The sequence below is a fragment of the Cavia porcellus genome, unplaced genomic scaffold, assembly GCF_034190915.1.
Source record: "Cavia porcellus strain 051 isolate PalLab524CR breed Dunkin Hartley unplaced genomic scaffold, mCavPor4.1 scaffold_1, whole genome shotgun sequence".
NCBI lineage: Eukaryota > Metazoa > Chordata > Mammalia > Rodentia > Caviidae > Cavia > Cavia porcellus.
The window spans coordinates 132,026,809-132,050,328 of record NW_026947484.1 but is presented as its reverse complement, the minus strand read 5'-3'; the positions used below and the strand labels follow the sequence as shown (position 1 = coordinate 132,050,328).

The following is a 23,520-nucleotide window of genomic DNA, read 5'->3' as shown; positions in this document are numbered from 1 at the left end:
TGGCAAGGATCAGAGACTATCACAGAGGTGAATATGGTCTTGCATACTGTAGATACCTTGAGGCAGTATGTGCCAAATATGTTCATACTCTGGAAGGATGGTATGTGGGGCGGGGGTGGAGACTGGCAGTAGCCTTGGAGTGTAGGTGCTTAAGGACCCCCTCCCACTGCCTATGGATCTGCTTCAGGGACACTCCTGCCACCCTGCATCCCAGACCTCCTCCAGGTCACCTTGGGGCCTCAATCTGGTTTCCTATCTGCTTCCTAGGTCACTGGTGCTACAATCTCTGCCAAAACACAGCTCTTTCAACTTCCTCTAAGACCTTGGGGTCAATGGCCTAAGGGTACCATGGCTGTCTTCAAATCCATTCCCTACTCTGTGAGGGGGTTTTGGAGACTCAGGCTGGTATTGACTAGTGAGAGGTGATGGGCTAGAAAGGCCTCAGGACAAGATCATACACCAGTCACCCAAAGGATTATGGTGAGGATACTCCTTGCTTTGCCCCTGTCCAAGTCCTAAAGCAGGACCTCCAGGTCCAGATCCCCTTCCTAGGAGTTACTTCCTACCCCTACCTGTCACTCTCTCCTTCAATCAGTCCTGACACATTTCTCCATCCACCACCTCCATTCCCTGCCTGGTCTACACCCACATACTCCTGGGCACAGGTACACATGCAGGCACATAGACATCAGCCTCACCAATATCCTTGCAGCAAGCTGATACTTTTGTATTCTTATCCCTTACTAGAGGAGTCCTCCTTGTTCCCTTCAGCTTTCCCAATGCTCCTTGACACTATCTGTGTGTTTCTGGCTAGAGGGCAGTGAGGAACAGTGTGCCCCAAACAACTAGGGGCAATGGTAATGATGTGCAATTAATGCCAAACACGGTCTCCGATGTGCTTTGCATTTCTGCTCTCTGGTTCCCAACTCACTGCCTTTGCACTACTACCCAGCTAGGGGGTGGCATCCCCGCCCAGAGCTCTCTTTTTCTAACAGCAATACCCAAACCAAAGTCCAGTTGGCTAGGGAGGTGTGGTTCAGGCACCCTGTCTGAAACTGCATCTGGGTGCTAGTCTGCATGGGAACTTCTTAAGAATTAGGTTTCGTTTTCTTGTAGCCTATCTTCTGCCCCCACTGGCTGCTGGAATTCCCTTTTCTGCTGTCCTCCCTTCAGCCCTTTGCTCATGAAGGCTGTGGAAGTGCTTCCTAGAGTCTACTAGAACAAAAGAGGGGGGTGCAGGATGCCTTGCCTGTGTGAACTCCTATGGCTTCCACACTTGTCTGTTCCAGGTATCAGAGTATCAGCTGTGCCCAACTAGACCCCAACTGCCTCACTTTGCCTATTCTGGCCACTAACTAGCTTATCTTGCTCAAGAAATTTATCTTGAAGGAGATAAATTACTGAGCGCTCCAAGCTTGAGTTTACTAATGCCACTTACTTTGCACCTTTTTACCGTTTCCTAAGGAATCAGTACTCCATTACGTCACATTGGTTTATCCTTAGCCTTCACTGTGCATCTGAAGGATATTTACCTGTGAAGCCTTTCCCAAGCCCGATCGTAAATTCTGCCACAACCGTACTTTGTAATTCACTCCGTGCACACTGTCCTCCCCTTCTAGACTGAGCACTTCTAGGGTAGTAACTGCTCATTCATGATTCGTGCCTCCTTAGCAGTGAGTGTAGGGCTCCGAATGTGACCTCCACCCTAATCCCTGGGCTGAGCATTCTTTTTACACTCCTGTATGGAAGGTCAACAGTCAAGGCTTTCTCAGCTGCCTCCATTCCCCAAGAGACAGGAAGCAGCAGTTAGAGTCAGATAACATGCAATTTCTCCAACCCAGGACCCCTCTCTAAGAGATTGTGCCCTATGTTCTGCTCCTTAGGCCAGTTCTATTTCAGTGCCAGATGTATGGGGAGCCTCAGCCCTCATCCTTCCACCCATCCCTGTTGTCCTGCTCTCAGTGGGTTGTTCAGGGCTCAAACTCTAACTTCAGATGATCACAGCCACTTCTCTTGTGGCTCAGTGCCAAGCAGATCTTATTATTTGAAAGGTTATTTTCTTTACTCCAGCCTGCAAGTTTTCTCCTTCTTTCTTGACCCCTTTCTACTAGGCTTCCATACATGGTTCATTTCCTCATCGTAATACCCAGTCCCAGACTTACCTACCCTGGAATTCCTTCAAATTTGCTTCCTGGGGACACTGAGTCTGCTAGCTCCTCCTCCCTGCATTGTGATGTTGGCGAACAGGGCAGGGTAGGGCAATGGGGAAGGAAGTGGAGAGTTAGGTGTTGAATGCCTTCCCTACTTCCAGTCCTGTTATTGGCCATGCTCCAGGCATTGTCTCCCTGCTGGGCTGAAATGCCAGCAAGGGAAAATGGGTAAAGCCATTTGTGTACACTTAGTGGGAAAAGATGTCATCAGACATTTTTTTTTTTTTTAAATGCAAGAAGGACTTTCAAACAGGTTAAGTGCAGTGACTGGAACCCTTGCATAGACACAGCTTCCTGATCAGAGCTGACCAAGCTGGCACCAGCCCAAAGTCTCCACACAACTTCCATAGCCACATCTGGCTTAGGGACCAGAGCTTTGGTCCAGACTGACAAAAGCAGGTGCTGTAGTACCTAGGTTGAAGTTCCAAGTATCTGTTCAGATAAAAGTCAATTCATATCCCAGAAAATAAGGGATTAGTTTTCTATCAGTGATTCCAAGGGCCCAAAGAATTCCAAAGCTTCTGATGTAGGCTAGGGAGTATAGGAATTCAATACCTTTAACTTTTCCATGAAGTACATTACTCCACATGGGGCTAGAAGTATAATTCAATGATAAGAAGGCTTCTCTCATGTGGATGAGTACCTAGGTTTAATCCCCAGCATGTCCACACATTCTAAAAAAATCAAAAGCAATGGTACTTGCCTATAATCCCAACAACTCGGGAGGCTGAGGTAGAACTGCAAGCTGGGACAATTAAGCAAGACTGTCTCAAAAGTAAAAAGGGTAGTTCAGTATGAAGGCCTTGATTTCAATATTCAGCACTGCAAAATAGTAAGTACATAAATAAAATGTAACCTCCTCCAAGGAAGACAGGGAGAGAGGGACCAATTTCTGGTCCCACTACTCTAAATCCTATTCTTCCAAACTGGGAAGACTGCATGCTTAGCATTCCCTTAATCCTGCCCACTCCTTCACACTACTATCCCATCCAATTGGGACAGAAAGATCTTAGTAATGTTGAGGACAAATTTAACAGCAGGGCACTGAACTAAGTATGGTTTAGGCCCTCCTTTTAGAATGATGATGGGATCCTAGGGGCTAGACGTATGAGTGGATTAAAAAAAGTTATTTCATAAAGCATTCATTATACAGTCTTGTAGAGGTATAGGAAGGGCTAGAAGGGCAGTGAAGACCTGAGAGAATTGAGAGAGTGAGAGTGTGAATTAGTATTGTGTGACTGTTGGATGCCAGGTACTATGACTGGTAAAGCAGGAAAAACAGAAAGAAAAGATGTTTTCTCTCTTCACTGTTAACATTTCTTGAGTGCTAAAATATTGTTGATTCCCTTCCAAATTGAACTATTCCAACTGATCTCAATCATGTGCCTCAAAGATCATCTTTATTAGAGAAAAAGGGTTTAACTGAAAGAGTGGGAGAAGTATGTGAGATCATGGGAGTAACCCCTTCATTCTGAATTCTGAAATTTCTCTATGCCTGTCCTCACATAGTCTATGCTCTAGTTAATTTACCTAATTTTACCTCCTAGGTCACCAACTTTTTGCTGCAAGGCTTGCCATGCTATGGTCCTAATTCACTCCAGGCTATTTTATCCACATATGCAAAAGCAGTCAAAACTAGGCAACTTCCTGTTCAAGCATCTTTTGTACCAGGCTTTTCCCTGAAATCTGTCTGTAACTATTTTTTTAATTTTTTTACTGTAACTTGTGGAAAATTCTACCCTTCCTTAAAGGCCTAGATCAAATTATTCTCTCTGGAGTATTTCAAATCTTTTAGAATAAAAATCATTGTTCCATCACAGTACTCTGTGCTTAAAATTTCTGCTCCCTCTCCTCCATGAAGGAGTCTCCTCACTTTGTTGTCTAGGCTGTTCAAGTGATCCTCCTGCCTCAGCATCAAGTAGCTGGGACTATAGGCTTAAAATTTCTTAATGCTTCACACTAGTTATTTGTACATGACAAGTTCCTATATATAGACTGTATCTGAGTCAGCTCACTTTCATCATAGACTGTGCTTAATTTACTCAGTGGGTCATTCCTATTAAGGCACGGGTGTTGTTTCATGTTTCTTTCTAGGTGGCCAGTGATGTCTGAAGTTAAGAACTTTTTCCCCATACTTCCTTGACATTGCCCCTACCATACCACTGACTGTCCGTAAAGGTCTCTACCATATCTCTCCCTTTTTTTGGTGGTATGGTACTGAGGATGAAACTCAAGGCCTTTGCACCAAGTTAAATCTCCAACCCTTTTCTGACAGGGTCTTAATACGCTGCCCAGGCTGGCCTCAAATTTCCAATTCTCCCGCCTTTGCTCCCAAGTAGCTGGGATTACAGGTTTGTGTCAACACATAAGGTGCTTTTCTAATTCCTTTTCATCTGTACAGTACCTCAGGGATCTCTATTTACACTCATTCCTAGCCATCCTACCTAGCTTCATCTCACATTTCAAAATATTACATGTAAATCTTCTACTTAGATCTCTTTCCCTGAATCTGACTCATATTCAACTATCATAAATCTCTAGAATGTGAAACTTTCCACAATCAGCATGATGAAAATTGAATTTTCTGTTATCCTTTCTACCTGCTCCTATCATAATCTTCATTATCTTGACCATCAGTCTCAAAATCTTGGAGTTAATTCTTACCAATCTCTATTGCACATATATGTGTCATTAAATTCTGTTGGCTCTGCATTCAAAACATATCTGAATATAAACACTTCACTGCTACTACTGTTTATCGCTTCATTCAGTTTTCTAAGTGGCCTCTGCCTCCAAGTTCGCCCCTATATAGGCCATTGTCAACTTGAAAGAGGATGCCTGATGACATGGTATTGCTGAGTCAGGTCATAATGTTCCTTTTGCTGAAGTTCTTTCCATGGATCCCCAGTCAGAGTAAACACTGAAGAAAATTTCCCCATGTTCAGTCCTACCTATTCCTTCTCCATTATCTATTTCTATTCTTTCTTTGCCATCTCTGCTCCAGACACTGATCTCTTTACTAGTCCTCCAACATGTCAGGCACGTATACATACAGCATATGCAAAGACTCTTTCCATCGCACAGAGGGTCCTTCCTTCCTCAAGGCAGTTACATAGGCTGCACACTTCAAATGTTACTCAGATAACCAACCTGCTCACTTTTACCCATTATTACCTCAGCCCTTTGCAAAGCACTTTGATCCTTTGCACTGAGTAACTCTTTTTCATAGCACTCACTCATCATTAACACACGAGCCCACAAGCACACACACACACACACACACACACAGGTTTTTTTTTTTTTTTTTTACCATTTTCTAAAGATTAAAATTCCAAGGCTGGGGATATAATTCAGTGGCAAAGCGCCTGCCTAGCAAATGTAATGTCATGAGTTCAATTCCCTTTATCAAAAAAAAAAAAAAAAAAGATTAAAACCCCACAAATCAAAGGATTTCATCTGTATTATTTACCGTTGCATCTCTGTGTAGTGTGTGTTCCTGATGGCTCCATAAGGACTATGCCCATGTGGCATACGCCCTACAACATTTACCTAAGAAGCTGGACCTGGGTAAGCTTTAAAAAAATCATTACAAACAACATTCAAAATAAGAGTCACACTACTGTTTAAAATAGAAAGGTTTATTAATGTTTTTTCTTAAGAGAAACAGCTATCCGTTTACTTCTTAAAAGAAGCAATTAGTGGGAATTATATGTCACACCTTGGGCCCAGAATCACAAGAAGCTACTTTATATTTTTTCTTTTTTTGAGGCTACTTCTTAACAAGCCCAATGAACTTGAATTTCCAATACCCCTAAACAGAATCCATGTTGCCTTCTGAGAAAACAGAATTAGGTATCCAGTTAAAGCCTTCAGCTGTTCTCAACAAAAATATTTAAGCAAGACAGTGCAATAAGTGGAATGCATACTGAACAAACCTGAGATAAAACTGCTACTAAGAAAAACCCCTATCAGTGGAATATCTGTACATTCTTAAGAATGACTTTTAATTTTTGTTTCTGGAGGATATGAATGCCAATAGCTGAGTGATTAGACTGCCTCAAAGCTCACATTCATTTCCCTGTCTGAAAGATGTTTTCTTTCCAGTTCCTGGACAAGCATCCAAACCACTTTGGCTCTTTTAAGCTTGGAGCTGATTCAAGTTGGGTTATTTTAGCACCTCCAATAAGTGGTAAGACTCAAATAAAAGAAAAAGCTAACTTAGAAATTATTTTCTTCTTGCAAATTACCTGGCAATTTCTTCACATTTTGGTTTCAACAGACATACAATTTATAAGAGCATATATTATGTTTTCTAACATCCTATCAGGATTGTGTAGAAAGGGAAATGCCAACTTCTTAATTCATTTTTTTGTCTCATAGTTCCTAAAACAAAACTCAGGTATATGAGCTGACAAGTGGATGTGTACCTAAAGAGATAAGGGATAAAATATATTAAATTGTTCAGGTATAAAAAAAGTGTTACTGTTTTATTAGAGGAAAGTATGTAGAGAAAAATAACTCTAAATCATCTGCTTTAATAAAGTCGGTAACAAAAATAAAGGTTACTATTTCCTCTAAATATTAACTTTTACAAGTAAATAATAACTTCAAGGAAGAAGTCTGTTTCACTCAGAAGTAAAAAGTGGCCACAGACGATGGAAGATCAAGGTGCCAAAGAGATGAGTTCGGAGTTATAAGAAGGGACTTATAATACCCCAACGACCATATTTCTCCAAATGTTCTTAAAGGAACTACGTAAGTGGCTGCAGTTTAGTAAGTTAGTGTCATCTATATCCTTGATGAATTTTACTTGTGTAACTTCTCTGTCCAGTTAGAGTATAAACTCCTTTTGAGAAAGAGTCCTGATACTTTGTGAAGAATGCAGCGTACAAAGAGATTGGCTTGAATACTTTCAATGCAATGCCTGTAGAAGTATTAATGATACTGAAGCTCCCCCTAGTGGGTGGCAAGATTTAGTTAGCTTATGTATTTACTGTTATAATTTCTAAAACTGGGTGGGGGGGCACAAACAAGCCATTATAATAGTTTTTTAGTTGGAAAAAAAAGCAAACTATCAATTTTAGTATCAAGCTTCCTTTAAGTTCTATGTTACACAGCCAAAGCTAGTATGCCTTAAACAGCCACAGATACTACAATGGTATCTGTTCCTAGGTAAGTTATGAGACCCACATAATATGCTAGAGACTTGGTTTTTTAGCTATAAAATTACATCTTGTTTTCAGATATACTTTCCATTGGAAACAAGATTAAGAAGTTATATGGGATCATATAAAAATCCACCTGTCTCATTTTCTAACAAAATTTTTTTTTTCTTTCTTTTTCTTTTTTTTTTTTTTTTGTCTTTTTCCTTTTTATCGGTACCAGGGATCAAACTCACGACTGCCTGCTTGCAAGGCAGGCGCTTTACGCTGCTGAGCTAAATCCCCAGCCCCAAGATAATTTTTTTTCTTGAGGTCCCAATGCACTTTGCTGATTTCAGGTGCATACTACTTTTGTGGGGGCAAAAAGGCTTTTTTCTCCATAGTTTCTTCTTCAGTTCAAGTGAGATGTATAAGACATCACAAAGGAATCCATAACAATTGTCTTTCTCTACTGCATTTTAAAATAGAAGACACCGAGTTTATGCTACTAGTCAAGCAGATTGAAAGTCATAACGATTTCTAGTTAATGAGGCAAATAACTACATAACCTATGTAAAAAGGTAGTATTTAGAAACCTATACTAGTTGTGAGATCTCTTTTTATGATTTTAAGTCCAGAGAATCCTTGAAAGGACTCAAACAGAACGACATCAGAGGACTTCACAGTATAGTACACTACAGTATGTCTCTAAGTCAAGCGCAGTGGCATGAGCCTATGGTACCAGCTACTTGGGAGGCTGAGGTAGGAGTACTGCTTCAGCTCAGGAATTTGAAATCAGTCTGGGCAACAGAGCAAGACCTCACCTAAAAAATGAAAAAGAAAAAAGAAAAAAAGGCCTCTCTGATCCACAGAGACTGGCTACATGGCTTCACTTATTTTTCAAGTGTATTATATTCTTTTGTCCCTTAATCACAAGCGTATACATAACTAGATCAGAAGAAGGGAAGTGTTAGGTAACTAAGTTTATTAGAAACTCAAATTAATACAATTTCCAACTTTTAAAACAATATTTTTCAACATTTTCTCAGTTGGTCAGAGCTTGTATATGAGAGTTGACTTTTAAGTTTCAATTTAATAATTGATGAACTGACCACATGAATGCTACTTTACATCTACTTGCAATGAGACAGTATCTAGATCCCTGAGCACTTGATTTAGACTTTCTAGGACTGGTTTCCTTCTTGCTATTTGGGGACAAGGCACAGGGTTTCCTAAGCTTGTTTCTTTTCTTCTCTAGCACTTAACTAGCTAATAAGCTGTTTGCTCTTTCTTTATGAAGAACACATTAGTATCACCCCAGGTCCATGTCCTACTTAAGCCTGCATTTTGTAAAAATGGAAACAACTGGGAAGAAAAAGCAAAGCACCACTATATAGCCAGCTAAAAATTTAACTCTTTTTAAAATATTACAGTACTATACTACTTCATATCTAATTCTTGGAGCAAAAGTTACTAATATCCCTTTTAGGCATTTTAACTTTCACTGACTTCTCTCAAATTCTTCAAACCATTTTAAAGCAAGTTTAAAGATTTCCACGTAACACTTCACTGACGGACCTATACCTTTGCTGGTGGATCCACTTCACCGGTGGACCCATACCATGCAAATTAACAATGGCAAAAGGATTCTCTTAATGAAATTACAAGCTGTGGAAGATTAAAGTAGTAAAAGTTAAACCCTGATACAGTATTAAACTTATCTTTTTACATATAAAAATAATACACAGTGGGATATTTTATTAAGATACAATCTTTAGGATTCAGAGAGAATATACAAAATTATTCTATGTAGTTCAATGTATTTTACTGTATAATGGAATAAATATATATAGAACAGAAAGCAGGAAGTCTGTTCCTAGAGAAATCACCAGTTAGTATAGTTTAAAGCCAACAGGTAGAAAGGAGCTACTGTTGCACTTAGAACAAGGTGGTCATTATAAAATAAAGGTTTTAGATCTATAAACAATAACAAAAACACACAAACCAAATGAAAATGTACTAAAATTTAATCATTCATAAAAGCTGTAATTTAATCTGACAGTAAAACACAAGAAGCAATATTAGAGTTGGTTTAGTATATTATATATTTTAGCTTTGAAAGCCATAGAAATCAGTTATCCCAGTTTTTTCCTATAAAAGACCCATTTTTCCAAAGCAGTATGCACAATTTTAATTAGAATATGACAGATGATATTTCATAATTTTTAAATATAAAATGAAATTAATGACTCAAAAAAGTTATCTGCTGCAATGAGTTGAGGAAAAGTTTCATAATTGATATTACAGATATAAAGTATAATGGTTCAACTTTTTAGTGCTTGACAGGGAAGAATCATGATAAAAAGATCAATATGAAATTATTTGATTATAGTAGCAATATCTAACATTTAAAATGCATCCATGCTCTTTTGTATAATTGTATTAGAGTCAAGTATATTTATTTTCACATCTGTTATAACTGCTATTGCAAAGGAGAAATACTATTGTCTTACTTTCCAAGAGATATACACAGAGCAATTTTTTTCTCCCGAGAACTTTGTGCAAACCAATATAATATCTAAATTCTTCACATAATATATAAAACAGGAGAAGCCTCTTCGGATTTATTTTTTGAAGTCTGGAATGCTGGCACTTTCCAATTAGGCAACAGTTCTTCATTCCTATAATCTGGAATATTGAATAGATACAGATATAGATACGGATATACGTACATACATACATACATTCGTATTCGGTTTTCTTTTTATGCACAAGATGGAAGGTAAGCAAGTGGCTAGTCAATGACACCGAAACAATGGTCTTAGACTACATTTGTATTTCAGAATGCATAGTTATGCTTGAGACCACAGGTTTGATTGCATGAGCCCATGAATACACACACACACACACACACACACACACACACACACACACACACACCCACAAACCAAAAACAATCTTGGCTAATTTATATACTACGCAGTTACAGTATACAGTAACAGGGCTAACAAATTTTCTTCAAAATGTTTTTAAAAATATAGAAGACTTAATTTGTAGGAAGAGTCTATAATTGATCAACTTTAGTTTATCCTGTTTTCTTAGATTTAGTGTTTCACATTACATCTAGCAGTCCTGACTGTAAAAAGGAAAACAAAAACATTTGTTTCTATTCTATCAGCACCTTATTTATAAAAGTTCCTTCTCCACTAAAGAATGACAATTGCTTTTGAATAAATTTTCTGTGGTAAATTCTTCATCCAACCATTTTTTGATGGTGTATATTAAAGACTACCACTTCTAATACAGGCAAAGGCAAGAACAGATGACATACAGACAAATTCAAGGGCAGAAGAATCAGCAAGAGGCCCTTAAGGCTCAGCAAAAAGAGAATGAGGTCTCTCCCCAATTCCCCTGTGATACTGACAACTAAACCCCTAGGAGTACTTTACCACTAGCTCTGTCATCAGTCCTTTTCATTATTATTTTTATTTTGATACAGAATACCAATAAGTTGCCCAGGCTGACCTTTAACTTGTGACCCTTCTATCTCAGCCTCTTGAATAGGTGAGATTGTAAGCATGTGCCACCATATATAGCTAAGCCCTATTCTTTTCTTTCTTTCTTTCTTTCTTTTTTTTTTTTTTTTTGCAGCACTAAGGATCAAACCTAGAGCCTCTTGCATGCTAGGCAAATACACTACCACTGAGTTACATGCCTAGGCTCAAAGTACACATTTTGAATACTCATTCTGCAACAGGCACTAGGGATAGAGTGGTGAGCAGTCCTCAGACTGTAGGACTCTCATGGGGAGGGAAGGAATTCTCCCAACAAATTAGTATTTATTACGTATATCACATGTATAAGGCACAGAATCTGAGAAATGAGAAGGAGGTGATGATGAGAAAGGCATCTTACCTGGCTCAGAGCTGCTGCTGACTTCACATCTAAAGCAGCAGACATGATTTCTTTTTAGGCTTCTTCTTTTCCACTGGTGTTTTTCTATTTATTTGTCTGACCAGGTCATAAAATATCTAAATAAAAACAAGAAAAAGTATTTATACAACCAGTATTTGAGACTTTGTTCTAAAAAACAACTTTAGTTTTGTTAAATATTATTCTACTCTACAACCTACTATTTTGTTGCTTTGTTTTGAAGTCAGGTTTCTTAGAAGTCTCAGTTGACTTTCACTCAGTGTAAAGCAGTACTTACCTATTTAGGAAGTACACTTGCTGTTAGACTAAGAAAAATAACTGGCATCCAAAAACAGAAACAAAAACAAAAAACAACAAACCTGGCAGTGAAAAGTAATGTAGTGAAAACTTTGACTTACAGAAAAGTTGTAAGAAAGTACCAAAGAACTTCTGTATATTCTTCCTAGATCCACCACTCAGTAACATTTTGCCACTTTTACTTTACTATTTTTTTGTCTCTCCATACACATATTTATTTTCTGAACCATTTGCGAGTAGTATGCACACCACAGATCTCTTAATGGTTGAGTGTGTATTTCCTAAGAACAAGGATATTCTCTTATATAACCATATGACAGTTACCACATTCAAGACATGTTAAGCACTGAAACATTACTTTGTATTATCTAGAGTGCAAATTTCAATTTCACCAGTTATCCCAAAAACGCCCTAAAAATTAACTTCCCCCTCCAGAGACAGAATCCACCCAGGACCACACAATATACTTTCTTTCATGACACTTTAATTTTTTAAAATGAAGAATAATTCCCTGGACTTTGTCTTTCAAGGCATTGTCATTTCTGAAAAATAAAGGCTAGTAAAGTTATAGAATTTCCTTCAGTTTGAGTCTGTGTTTCCTCATGGTTAGATTCACATTATACATTTTTGGCTGGAATAAGATAAAATGTTTTATGTCTGTCTTCAGGTAGCATATGCATAGGAAGGTGATTTTTACCTGCCTCTGTTTGGTGAGGTTAATTTTAATTAAAGCACAAAACAGAAAGAGCTTATTGATCTTTGATCTGAAGTAACAAATTTATGTTAAAAAATCCTGTGGAGTCATCCTAGATGCGAAGTACTATACATAGAACCAAAGACCAAAGTACAATGCTACTTATTTCACAAAAGCAGATTATTTTAATTCTGATGTTTATGTACAGTTTCACAGTGCTACATTCAAGCGCTGAAACATGAAATAAACTAAATTTGGTTCTTTGCCATAAATGGAAACACTAATTTGTTAATGACTTGGAATACAAATAAATATTATAAATATTCCTTCCTAATACTTATCTGGCATAAATAGTGCTTTGTAGAGGTTAATTTTAAAACATACTGGTTTTAAATAACACCACAAACACCAACTGACAAAGTCTGAATAAAATACCAAACATGAATTATATTTTTCTTGATTTACTTTGGAAATCAAACCTAGGAACTTGTCCATGCTAGGAAAGTGCTCTACCACTGAGTCACACCCCTACTCTAATTTTCCTGATTTTAATGTGTTGTGTTTATGTAAGAGAATGTCTTTGATCAAGAAAACGCATACTAAAATATTTAATACTAAAGGGGTGCAAATATATGGCAAAAATGTTAATAAATGGTAATCTATATTAAGAGTATATACATTTTTAGTGTTTTTAGCTCTTTTGAGTAAATTCTAGAGGTAAAGTATTTTAAATTACTGGCTTACATTGTTAGTAAACTATTACATTTTTAAAGATGATAATCATCTATTTATTTAAAAAATATAATGATTTATCTCAAAGCTATAATGATTTACCTCAAAGCTATAATTTATTTATACTTTACTGTCTCTTCTTTTTGGCTTATTCTCCCCACTCCCATCTTCTTGAAACGACTTAACTATTATCTTATTTCTAAGAAAAGTCTGAAAACAGAATTTATAAACAAAATGGTAAATGGTAATTGGTTTTACAACTCTACATTTCAAATTGTTTCACAACTTTAAAGACTTCAAGAACTTAATATGCGTCAGCCACAAATGAGCTCTTATTTGTTCCTGAATCTTAATCTATAACCTATAATACAAAAACTAGTAACATGGTAAGCCAGATAGTAATTACACACAGGTAGTTTCAATTCTAGTTTCTTTATGCTAGTTTCCAGTTTCTAGCATGTATTATACAGAAAGGTAACGGATTTTTGTAGAAATAGTCTAAATTATTTCTTTGGAAAGCATTGCCTACCTCACAGCAGCAGATGGTTCAGTGATGAGGGCAAGTTCGAACTATAATATTGGGTTAGAAATGCTGAAAGTCCCCAGCCTAGGTTCTTCCTCATCTCTCTGAACTATAGAAAAATCTAAAGGGAACACAGAATAGAGTTTCTCAATCCCTCTCCCATTCCTAAATTGGGATGTCTTGATTCCAATTATTATTCCAGCCTCAGCAAAGAACAAATTAATTCTTGATTAAGACGGATGTGATTCTGGCATAGCTACTCACTACTTTCAGAACGTAACAAAAGTGGTGTGGACATAAGTTGAAGACAAACAATTAGAGAATTAGAGGGCTCTGCCTAAGCAGTAGTCCTTGTCTGTTTTCAAATTTGAGAGGAAGAGCTGAATATTGAGAAAGTATTATCCCCAAATCCGCAGGCATTCAGAAATTACACATTTACCAGATATCTTAAAGCTGTCTGCGGAACTACTATGAAAAGAATTCATTAACTGGATTTTCAGACTTCAAAGAGAGAAAACTTAAAAAAACAATAACCTCAAATTATATTTTCAGGAATTTCTAGTATGCAGTTTGTATATGTTCTTAAAATGAGTAACACATTTTATTTTACTGATTTTCTGTGTTTGTTTTAGACTCTCCTGTCAAGGATTGAAAAGACTGTCATGAAAAAGTTCAACTACATAGACTACAACCCAAAAGAGGTTTAGTTAACATGTAGGTTCCCATGAAGATACTAAAAACAAGTCTGCCTGCTGGACCATGGCCAACTCAGCCCCAAGGGACTTGCTGAACTCAGCAAGTGGGTGCCAGTATGGTTAAGGACAGGTACAATAAGGAATGAGATCTTATGGTAAGACTACAGAAGGTGACCCTGCATCACTGTTCCACTAGCTGAAGGGCATTCACCAACCCTCACATGTTCTTAAAATTACCTTCTGTTAAGGGAAAGACTGCACTAAAAATTAAAAATTTTATCACGGCCACAGTTTTCAAAATAACCTCTAAGAAATTGTAATTCTAAAACAAGAGAAACTTGAAGTTGAATGTATATCAAATATTCTTTCACTTATTGGGAGTGAGTAAGAAATAATTGTCAACAATCTCAGCAGAATTTGTTTTCTTTTCTTTTTTTTTTTTGTACCGGGGATCAAACTTATGACCTCATGCTTGCCAGGCAGGTGCTTATGCCACTGAGCTATATCCTTGGCCTCTCATTAGGATCTAAACAATTTTTTTTTTTTTTTTTAATTTTGAGAAGGTATCCAGGCTGGGCTTGAACTTGCAATTTTCTGTCTCATTCTCCCAGAGTGCTAGCATTTTAGCTGATACCATAAGCCAGCTGGATGTAAATCTCTTAAGGGTGAGAAAAGTAGCTATCTAGATGACTGTTACCTGAATTGCTGACACAGTGCCAGGTAAACACAGATACTTCCAATATATATTTACTGACTACGTGAGTTTATAAATTTCTTGTTTTTATGTACCTGTTAAAAATGATTTCATTTAAAAAAGCAAGCTCTGGCATTTTTAATTATTTGAAAGAACATGATTTGTAGTAAGCTGAGGTATTTTTCTCCTAGGTATTTAAAATAATTTGGTCATTTTAAAAGTAAGATAATAATCTACAAGTATAATATTAGGCAAGAAGTGACTCTCAGAACTACAGACCTGAGAAAAATGGCAAAGAAAAACACAGGATTCTGATAATGTAATCCACTCTTACCTGTTCTTTATTAATCTGAGTTCTGACTGATGATTTGTGATGCTAAAAATGGCAAGCACATTGGCAAGAGAAAGGAACCTATTCTGTCTGGTTTTTAAAGAAACATGTATGGTAAAGTTAGCAAAAACAAAGAGAATCTCTTAATGTTTTGCTAGGACTGCACTGATTTTTCAGAGACTCAGCAAATTAGTGGCTCTTTATTCTCAGAACACAGTTTGCTTCTGGTTCAGTTTATGTTCATAAAGTGCAGTGCAAAATTCACAGACAAAAAAAGAGTCCACTGAACCTCCATGTCCAGACTAAGGATTGGGTGAGTTCCAGTTACATGTCTAATCACACACAGGTCCCTTACTTTCAGGAACATATCAAAGGTAAGGCAAGTAACACTCAGAAACCAGTCTGTGATATGCATGAAGGTGTGAACATCTTTCTGCGTAACTACTGTTTATCCTAATAACTACTTCAATTTTTGCATTTTCCTACTTCACAACATATTTATATGCATCTAGATAGATAACTGTTATGACACAAAGGTGCTGTGACATTTTTCACATACTACTTTCTGCATATCCTTTAAGGGATTAGCAGGACTTTATATTCTTTATCTTCTTTAACAGGTAAATTTTAATGCTTTCATTAGAACTATCAAAGTGATCTTAAACAGGCTAAAGAAATAGTATTTTTTATGATGCGATAGAACAAAGAGCTCTTTGACATTTTTTGGCTATTAATTTAAAGCAAAGGAAACTAAAATGCAATTGTTTGTGCTGCTTAGTAATTGTAAGTTACCTCATTAACGTTGATCTTTGACTTTGCAGAAGATTCTAGAAAGGCACAGTTACACCACTGTCTTGCTAAATTCTGGCCCTGTTCTTTGCCAACTACTCGCTCATCTTCCAGGTCACATTTATTGCCAACCAAAATCATTGGAACCTGCAAGAAGGAAAAATATAATATAAGCAATAACTGCCAACTTAGAAGTCTTTTCTTTTTTTTTTTTTGGTACCGGGGATTGAACACATGACCTCGCGCTTGCCAGGCAGGCGCTTATGCCGCTGAGCTAAATCCCTAGCCCAACTGCCAATTTAGACTGTTGTTATAAATAAGCAATTAATTGCCACCAACTAAAATGTATTTATTAGAACTATAAGTTTCACTAAATGCTTAAAAAAGAGGGTGAGGGGATTATATATCTATGTGTATTAGGGGAGAGTAAAAAGAAAGGAGGGATAGGAGACACAAAAAATTATGGAAGACACCAGATTTATATGCCAAATTATTTTAAGACTATAATCTAAATGTTCTCTTGGGGAGCGCTGCGAACGGTTGAAATATAAATATAAAAAAGTCTGAAAGGAAAGGAATCTCCTGCAATCTATAGGTACTCACTAGGACTAAATGATTTAAATGCTTCATCTCACAGGTGCAATAAATGCTAAAGTAGCAATATGATCAACAAAGACTAGGTGAAATATTAAAGGGGTATTAAAATAAAAATAAAGCCAAAAGGCAGCCATGCCTTCCTTTTTCCTCCATATCACAAATACTTGGCTATATCCAGCTACAACATTCCCAGTAAGGCAATTAGTTAACAAACTGTATTAACTTTCTCAGTTAAAAGGTTTTCAGGGGGAAGGCCATTTGTTTGTGAGGTGATGGACACCATACCAAAAAAAAAAAAAGAATTAGATACAGTAGACCTTCTACCTAAAAGAAGTAATAGTCACAAGTTAAATGCACTAGACATCTACAACTCCAACTTTTTCCTTTACTATATGAAATAAAGGGATTAACATTATCAGAGCTCAGTGATCTACACATAATTGCCTATGCAAACAGAACTATCTCGGCTAAATTAGTTATGGGAAGGAAGAAAACTATTCATTAAGTTACATGTTGTCATGAGTCATACTGTATTAATCCTTCCAACACACAATAATTACCAAGGTTAAGGTCCGGAATATATGAAGGTGCTCCTGTTGATAATGTGAGACAACAAAAAACTTGGAAAGGGACAACTAAAAATTTATAGCCTAATTTATACAACTGAAAAGGAATTCTCTGTAGCTCAAATCTGAAGTAAACATATAAAATAAAAATTTCATTTTTGCAGATGAAAAGACACTACCAACAACATCAAATAAGGATATATATTTCTAAAGAAAAAAACCTTAAAAATCTAGTTAATTAAAATCTTTAATACAACTCAAAGGAAAAAATTGCATGTAGTAAAAACTGTATTAACAGAATTTTAGAAACAGGAATAGAACATCATGGTTCTTAGTGTTTGCTAAACATTTTCTAATATAACAAAGTCCAACCTCAGTTCTACTTTTCTATATTCTTAGACTACTTTTCTTTCTCACTTTTTGTTCACTTGGCACAATAACCACTTTACTACGTGGGTCGTTTTTTAAACATCTTTTCATATAATTTTTAGGTTAATTTTAAAAGTTAACATTTATTTTGGTCACCAGGGCTCTTTTTGACATGTGGAAGATAACTTTTAAATCCTCAACAAGGCGTGGAAGGTGTGGTAGCGCTCACTAGGAATCTCCCAGAACATGGGATAATGAAGCAAGAAGATCACTGTAAGCTAGTAACCATAGTGGGATACATAATATAAGTTCAAGACCAGTCTGAAAACACAGCAAGACCCTGTTTCAAAACCAAAAAACCAAACCAAATTAAAAAAAAAACCCAGATCCTCTAATGATGAGAGAAAGCAAACATTTTTTAAATTTGGCTGCAGGGAGATGACAATATGTCTTATAGAGAGAAAAATACTTACATCTTCTGTGTCCTTAACCCGTAAAATCTGTTCCCTTAAATCCTGTAAATCATTAAACGTGGACTGAGCTGTAATAGAATATACTAGTGCAAACCCTTGGCCATTCTTCATATACAAATCCCTCATAGCTGTAAATTGTTCCTATAATAAAAAAATAAATATATAAATTTTTGAATGTATACTGGAAATACTTTAAGCAGAATAATCATAAGTGAGTTCCTACTTTTTTTTATTACATACTATCATGATGGAAAACAGGACATAACACACCACAGTTCTTAGCAACTCTGAGGTAATGTTCCTATTCCCGATTTAGGTGACTAGAAACAGTGACAATGAACTGTGAATTGGAAGAAATTCTTTTTTTTTGGTACTGGGGACTGAACTCATAGCCACGTGCTTGCCAGGCAGGTGCTTATGTCACTGAGCTAAATCCCTAACTGGAAGAAATTCTTAACCACTTCAATTTTTTTTGAGTAATTTAAAAGAACTAAACTATAATTTAATCATCCAGCACAGACAGACTCAATATCTCAACTGGAAAATGTTATCATCTTGATAATCCTTAGACTTTGGGTTTGTTTTTGGTGGTGCTAGGGACTGAACCCAAGGATTCATGCATGCTAAGCAAGCAGTCTACCACTGAGCTGCATCTCTGCCCTAGATTCTTTATAAGAGCATCTTTATGACTTTTATTTGCTCATGTTATTTAAGCCATTAAATGTATCACAAAGATATGAGGATAGGGCAATGATGATCACTTTCTTTAGGTAGATTCACTAATTGTTAACATTTTGTCACTGAGCTATAGTCACAACAAATTAAAATTCTGTTTCAATTTTAAACCTGTTTCCTTTTATTTGGTGACAGTCAGCATTGTATAACTACAGATATTAGTTATATTAAAATCTTATTTTAATGCTTCTAAATTATATACAGCATTAAGATTATATACACATATGTATGTATTTATGTATATTCTAAATTATATACAGCATTATATATACAGTACAAATAGCATAATATTAAAATGTATGAGTATTTATAACTACACATTTGAATATTCCCATTTTCAGATGCATTAAACATATAGCATAAATCCAGAAGTTTTGTAAGCTCTTAGTTTCTCTTGTCTACTATGTCTACAATAGTTGTATCTGTTCTATTCTGGCTGATATGCTCAATTTGTATTCCAAGTAGTCAGCTATGCTATCACTCAACCATTTCCCTAACCTTAAATTCTAGTAGACTTTGGTGTGCCATAGACTATGCTTAACTTTCTGTGTTGCTGCCACTGTATTTTCTGGGAAGGATGTAAAAATTAGGGTTTTCTGGGTTTTTTCATTTATAAATTGTTAGAAATTCTGGCACTATTATTCCTATTATGTTGTTCTGAGATCACAGTCTTTGGTACTTATTAATGAGAAGAGTAAACACACAGAGCCAATCTGAGTTTTAAAAATTCAATCTAAAAATACTCCTTACAGAAGAAATGCTGTGATATGATTTTACCTACTTCTGAAAATTCCAACCTCTTCCTCAGGTCATTCCAGTTCATCCATTCAACAATTACCCATACAGGGCCCAGTACACTGTATGTCAGACATTGTAATAATGGGGAAATGGTGAACATTAAAATAAAAAATGTCAGGAGGTGTGTGCATGGAGATAAACAAAGATAAAGTATAAAATACACCAAATAGGAATAAAAGTTACAGAGAAAAAGAGGAAGGGAATAGGGAGTTTCTTTGAAGGATGGGAACTGAAGGTTATATTTTAAAGGGAAGAGCTCAAAAGTAACAGGAAGGAGATAAAGAAGGTGAGAAAGTAAGCTCTTACCAGTATGTGGAGGAACAGGATCTTAGGCAAAGGTAATAGCACATGCACAGGACTAAGAGGGATTTAAGAAGCTGTAGGAGGTTGAATCCACTGAATTGGTGAACAAGTGGCCAGAGAAGGCAATATCTCTCTTAACTAAAATTCTGAGTTTAAAATTTAGAAAGATGATGCTGACATTATATTGCTTACCTCAATACAAAGAAACACAGATTCTGCAGATGATCTCAACATACAATGTAATCAGGGTACGTGGGCATTAAGTGTACCACAAATGATTTTTTACACACCTGAGAAAATTTAAGAACCTATATATTCAAAGAATTTTTAAAAATTAGAATAATTACTTTTACACAGAAGAGTTACTCACATGACAAACCATGCTTGCAAAATCTGGGAAGAAAGGGAAGTAGGGAGAAAAAAACACAAACATGCTTACTGTCCCTGCTGTATCCAGGATTTCCAGCATACACTGTTGGCAATCTACTTCAACTTGCTGTGAGAGTGAAAAGAAAAAAAAAATGAAAAAAGGAACATCAAACTGTCATTATACTCTCCTTACGCCTCTTTATTCAAGTACCTATTAACAACTATGAAGCACTTTCTAGCAGTTTCTTGTGTTGGCTGGGACTAAAGTTGGTATCATAAAGAATAGGGGTCTTCAAGCACATTCTATTAATAATACAGAAGCCAAGAAAGTTAATGTTAAGTGTAGATATTCTCTGGATATGTAATGATGCTTATTTGTTTTGTTATTGTCATTTCATTTGTTCTTATTAGAAAGCAAATGATCGTACTTTGGAATTTAAGAAAAATTGTTAAATAGATGCAATTCTAACAGAAAAAAAGGCATGTATTTATTTGTATATTTAGAGAAAAAGCTCAAAAGTACTAAATGGCTGAAAATGCACAAAAGAAGCTGGGCACAGGTACACATACCTGTAATCCTACCTATCATGGAAGCTGAGGCAGGAAGAGCACAAGTCTGAGGCCAGCCTGGATAATACCTTGTCTCAAAATAAAAAAGTGCAGTGGAGGTAGCTCAGTGATAGAGAATTTGCCAAACTTGCATGAGGTTATGGGTTTGACGCCCAACACCTCTCTCAAAAATTACATAAAAGAAGATTTGTGAGTAAAGAAAATTGTCAACTTAGTATATTCAAGTTGTTAAAACATTTTACTAAACTATTCACACAACATTTAAGACACAAGGAGAACACATGATTGTTAAGCAACACTGAGCTCATACACTGAAGAGTTGTATTGCAGAAAAACTATGCAAAGGGTGAAATTTTATACTCTGCATTCCATTTTACCACATTCAATAAAAGAAGAAAGGCTGGCCTAAAGGGAGTATAAACCATCAACTGTAGGGAAATTTTTCATTAAAGGAGGGATTCAGAGAACTTAGTCCTTCAGTATCCTAGGTACAGATCCTGTTTTGTAGTTAAAGATTTAACTAGCAACTTTTTCTGGAGAAATTTCAGTAAAACAACACTATCCTCTAAAAAATAAATGTACCATTACCCTATAATTTGTTTTAAATTATCTCTGTGTAAGACAGGGATTGATAAGGAAGATTTCTCATGGTGCCACTAACTCACTGCCCCTCAACGCAAAGGTGAGTAAAATCTATAAACAGCAATGTTCAGTGAATAATGAACTGTCTCTACAGTTTTGCAGTGTATCTGGAGCACAATTTTGTTTTCAATTTGAAAATAGTTAAATTACCCTGCCAGTACTTCCTGATGAACTTAAATCAACAAAACTTACAGGACTATTAAAAACACATCCTAAAAGCATTTAACAAAGGAATCCTTTCCTATTTGTTGAAAGAAAGCTCTAACATTAGGGAGAGGTATAGTCTTTTATAACACAGTCTTTTCCTTCCTAGTATACTTGTAAAACAAAATGGTGAAAAATTTCCACAATTCTAACTAGTCTTATAGTTACATTTTTTTGGATCAAGACCAACTCTATAGTTTTTTCACTCTTAAATACAATTAATTTTTTAAAAAGCAGTTTTAGGCTCACTGCAAGATTGAGGAGAAGGAAAGAAATTTTCCATGTTTTTCCAGCTTCTACCATACATATGACCCTGGTTATCAACATCTTACACCAGAGTGGTTCCTGACAAACCTACGCTGACATGATTACCAACCAAAGCCCGTAGTTTACATTATAGTCTTCTTTTGATATTATACATTCTATGGGTTTGGACAAATGTATAGCGTGTATCTCCATTATACTACTGTACAGATTCTAACTAACTTTTTGCTAGTCAAAAGGTAAAATTATCTTTAAATTTATTAAATGTATTACACAACTCAGTGGATAACTTCCAGCATAAAAGTAATCTTAATTTTCATTAACAAAAAGTAGCTGAAAATATATTCATATTAATGTAATCCCTTTTTTCCTTTTAAAAATTCCTCATTCAGAAAATGAACACATTAGGGCTGGGTGTGGTGGTGCCTGTAATTCTAGCACTTGGGAGGCTGAAGCAGGAGGATTGTTGCAAATTTGAAACCACCCTGGGCTACAAAGTGAGCTCAACTGAACTGCATAGCAAGACCCTGTCTCAAAAAAAGAAAGAAGGAAAGAACGAACGAACGAACGAACAAAAGAAAGAAAGAAAGAAAGAAAGAAAGAAAGAAAATGAACACATTAAAGAATAAATTACAGGGGCCAGGGATTTAGCTCAGCGGCATAAGTGCCTGCCTTGCAAGTATGCAGTCGTGAGTTTGATCCCTGATACATGAAAACGAAAAAGACCAAAGAAAAAAGAATAATAAATTACAAACCAATACGAAAACATGGAGCTCTCTATACCTTAGAGAAACATTTTGTCTAGGTGAAACTTTTTAAAACAGTTACAGCACATTTTTATCATTTCTTAAAACTATATTATTATTTTTAGAAGTCACTACTAATTTATCATTTATACAACTGTTAAAAGTACACAAATATAGGAGTATAACAAATGCACAACTCAGAGACTGATCACCAACACACATATTCTGTTTCCTATAAGTGTGATGATGAGTGTTACGCTGTGTGTCTAGATGTCTCCCCAAAGCCTCATTCATTTTTAGATGGGGTTTTCAGAGGTAGCTGAATCCAGAGTTTGTGACTGACTCATGGTTAATGCTAGGACTACAGGTGCTAGGATTATAAGTGGATGATTGCTGGCATCAGTCCAGTGACTGGATTAGGACCACCCATTCCAGCAGTCTGGATAAAATTAAAGGGCCTAGTGGGATTGTATCTGCCTTTTCTGCCTTGCTTTTGCTGTCTTTCTCCTTTGGGATGCCCCTTTACCAAGCCACTCTACCTGGAAACCAGGCCATTATGGACTGAAACTTCTACAAACTGTGAGCGAAATAAACCTTTCATTCTTTAACTTTGGGTGTATTTTGTCTCAGCAATGAGAGAAAAGCAGCTAACACAATGGGAATTAAGTATTGGGCAAGAACAACTCAGCCAAACCCTCAACGGTTTGTTGGATCTACTTTCAATGGCTGAAAACTATTTCTCACTATTTCTCTCTCTCTCTCCCCACTCCCATTCCCTCCCTCTCTTCTCCTTCTCCTTCCCCCCTTCTCCGATCCCCTCTCCCCTCCCCTACCCCTTCTCTCTC

The 23,520-nt window shown here is 36.4% G+C and overlaps 1 protein-coding gene across 3 annotated transcripts in view; it reads right to left on the bottom strand.

The window, feature by feature from the left end:
* Positions 1-8,319: 8,319 nt before the first annotated feature.
* Rap1a (RAP1A, member of RAS oncogene family) overlaps positions 8,320-23,520 on the bottom strand; it is a 95,253-nt gene continuing 80,052 nt past the window's right edge. The window contains exons 4-10 of one of the 3 annotated variants that reach the window (XR_010049567.1): positions 20,320-20,376; positions 18,045-18,185; positions 16,043-16,186; positions 13,537-13,651; positions 11,683-11,862; positions 11,267-11,382; positions 8,320-10,039 (exon numbers count right to left, since the gene is read on the bottom strand). Coding sequence is in view for 1 of the 3 variants with exons in the window: in XM_003479228.5 (XP_003479276.1) it covers positions 11,296-11,382; positions 16,043-16,186; positions 18,045-18,185; positions 20,320-20,376 (429 nt within the window). In the remaining 2 variants the exon portion in view is untranslated. The remainder of the gene's footprint in view (positions 10,040-11,266; positions 11,383-11,682; positions 11,863-13,536; positions 13,652-16,042; positions 16,187-18,044; positions 18,186-20,319; positions 20,377-23,520) is intronic. The other 2 variants (XR_010049562.1, XM_003479228.5) reach the window with 2 other exon arrangements.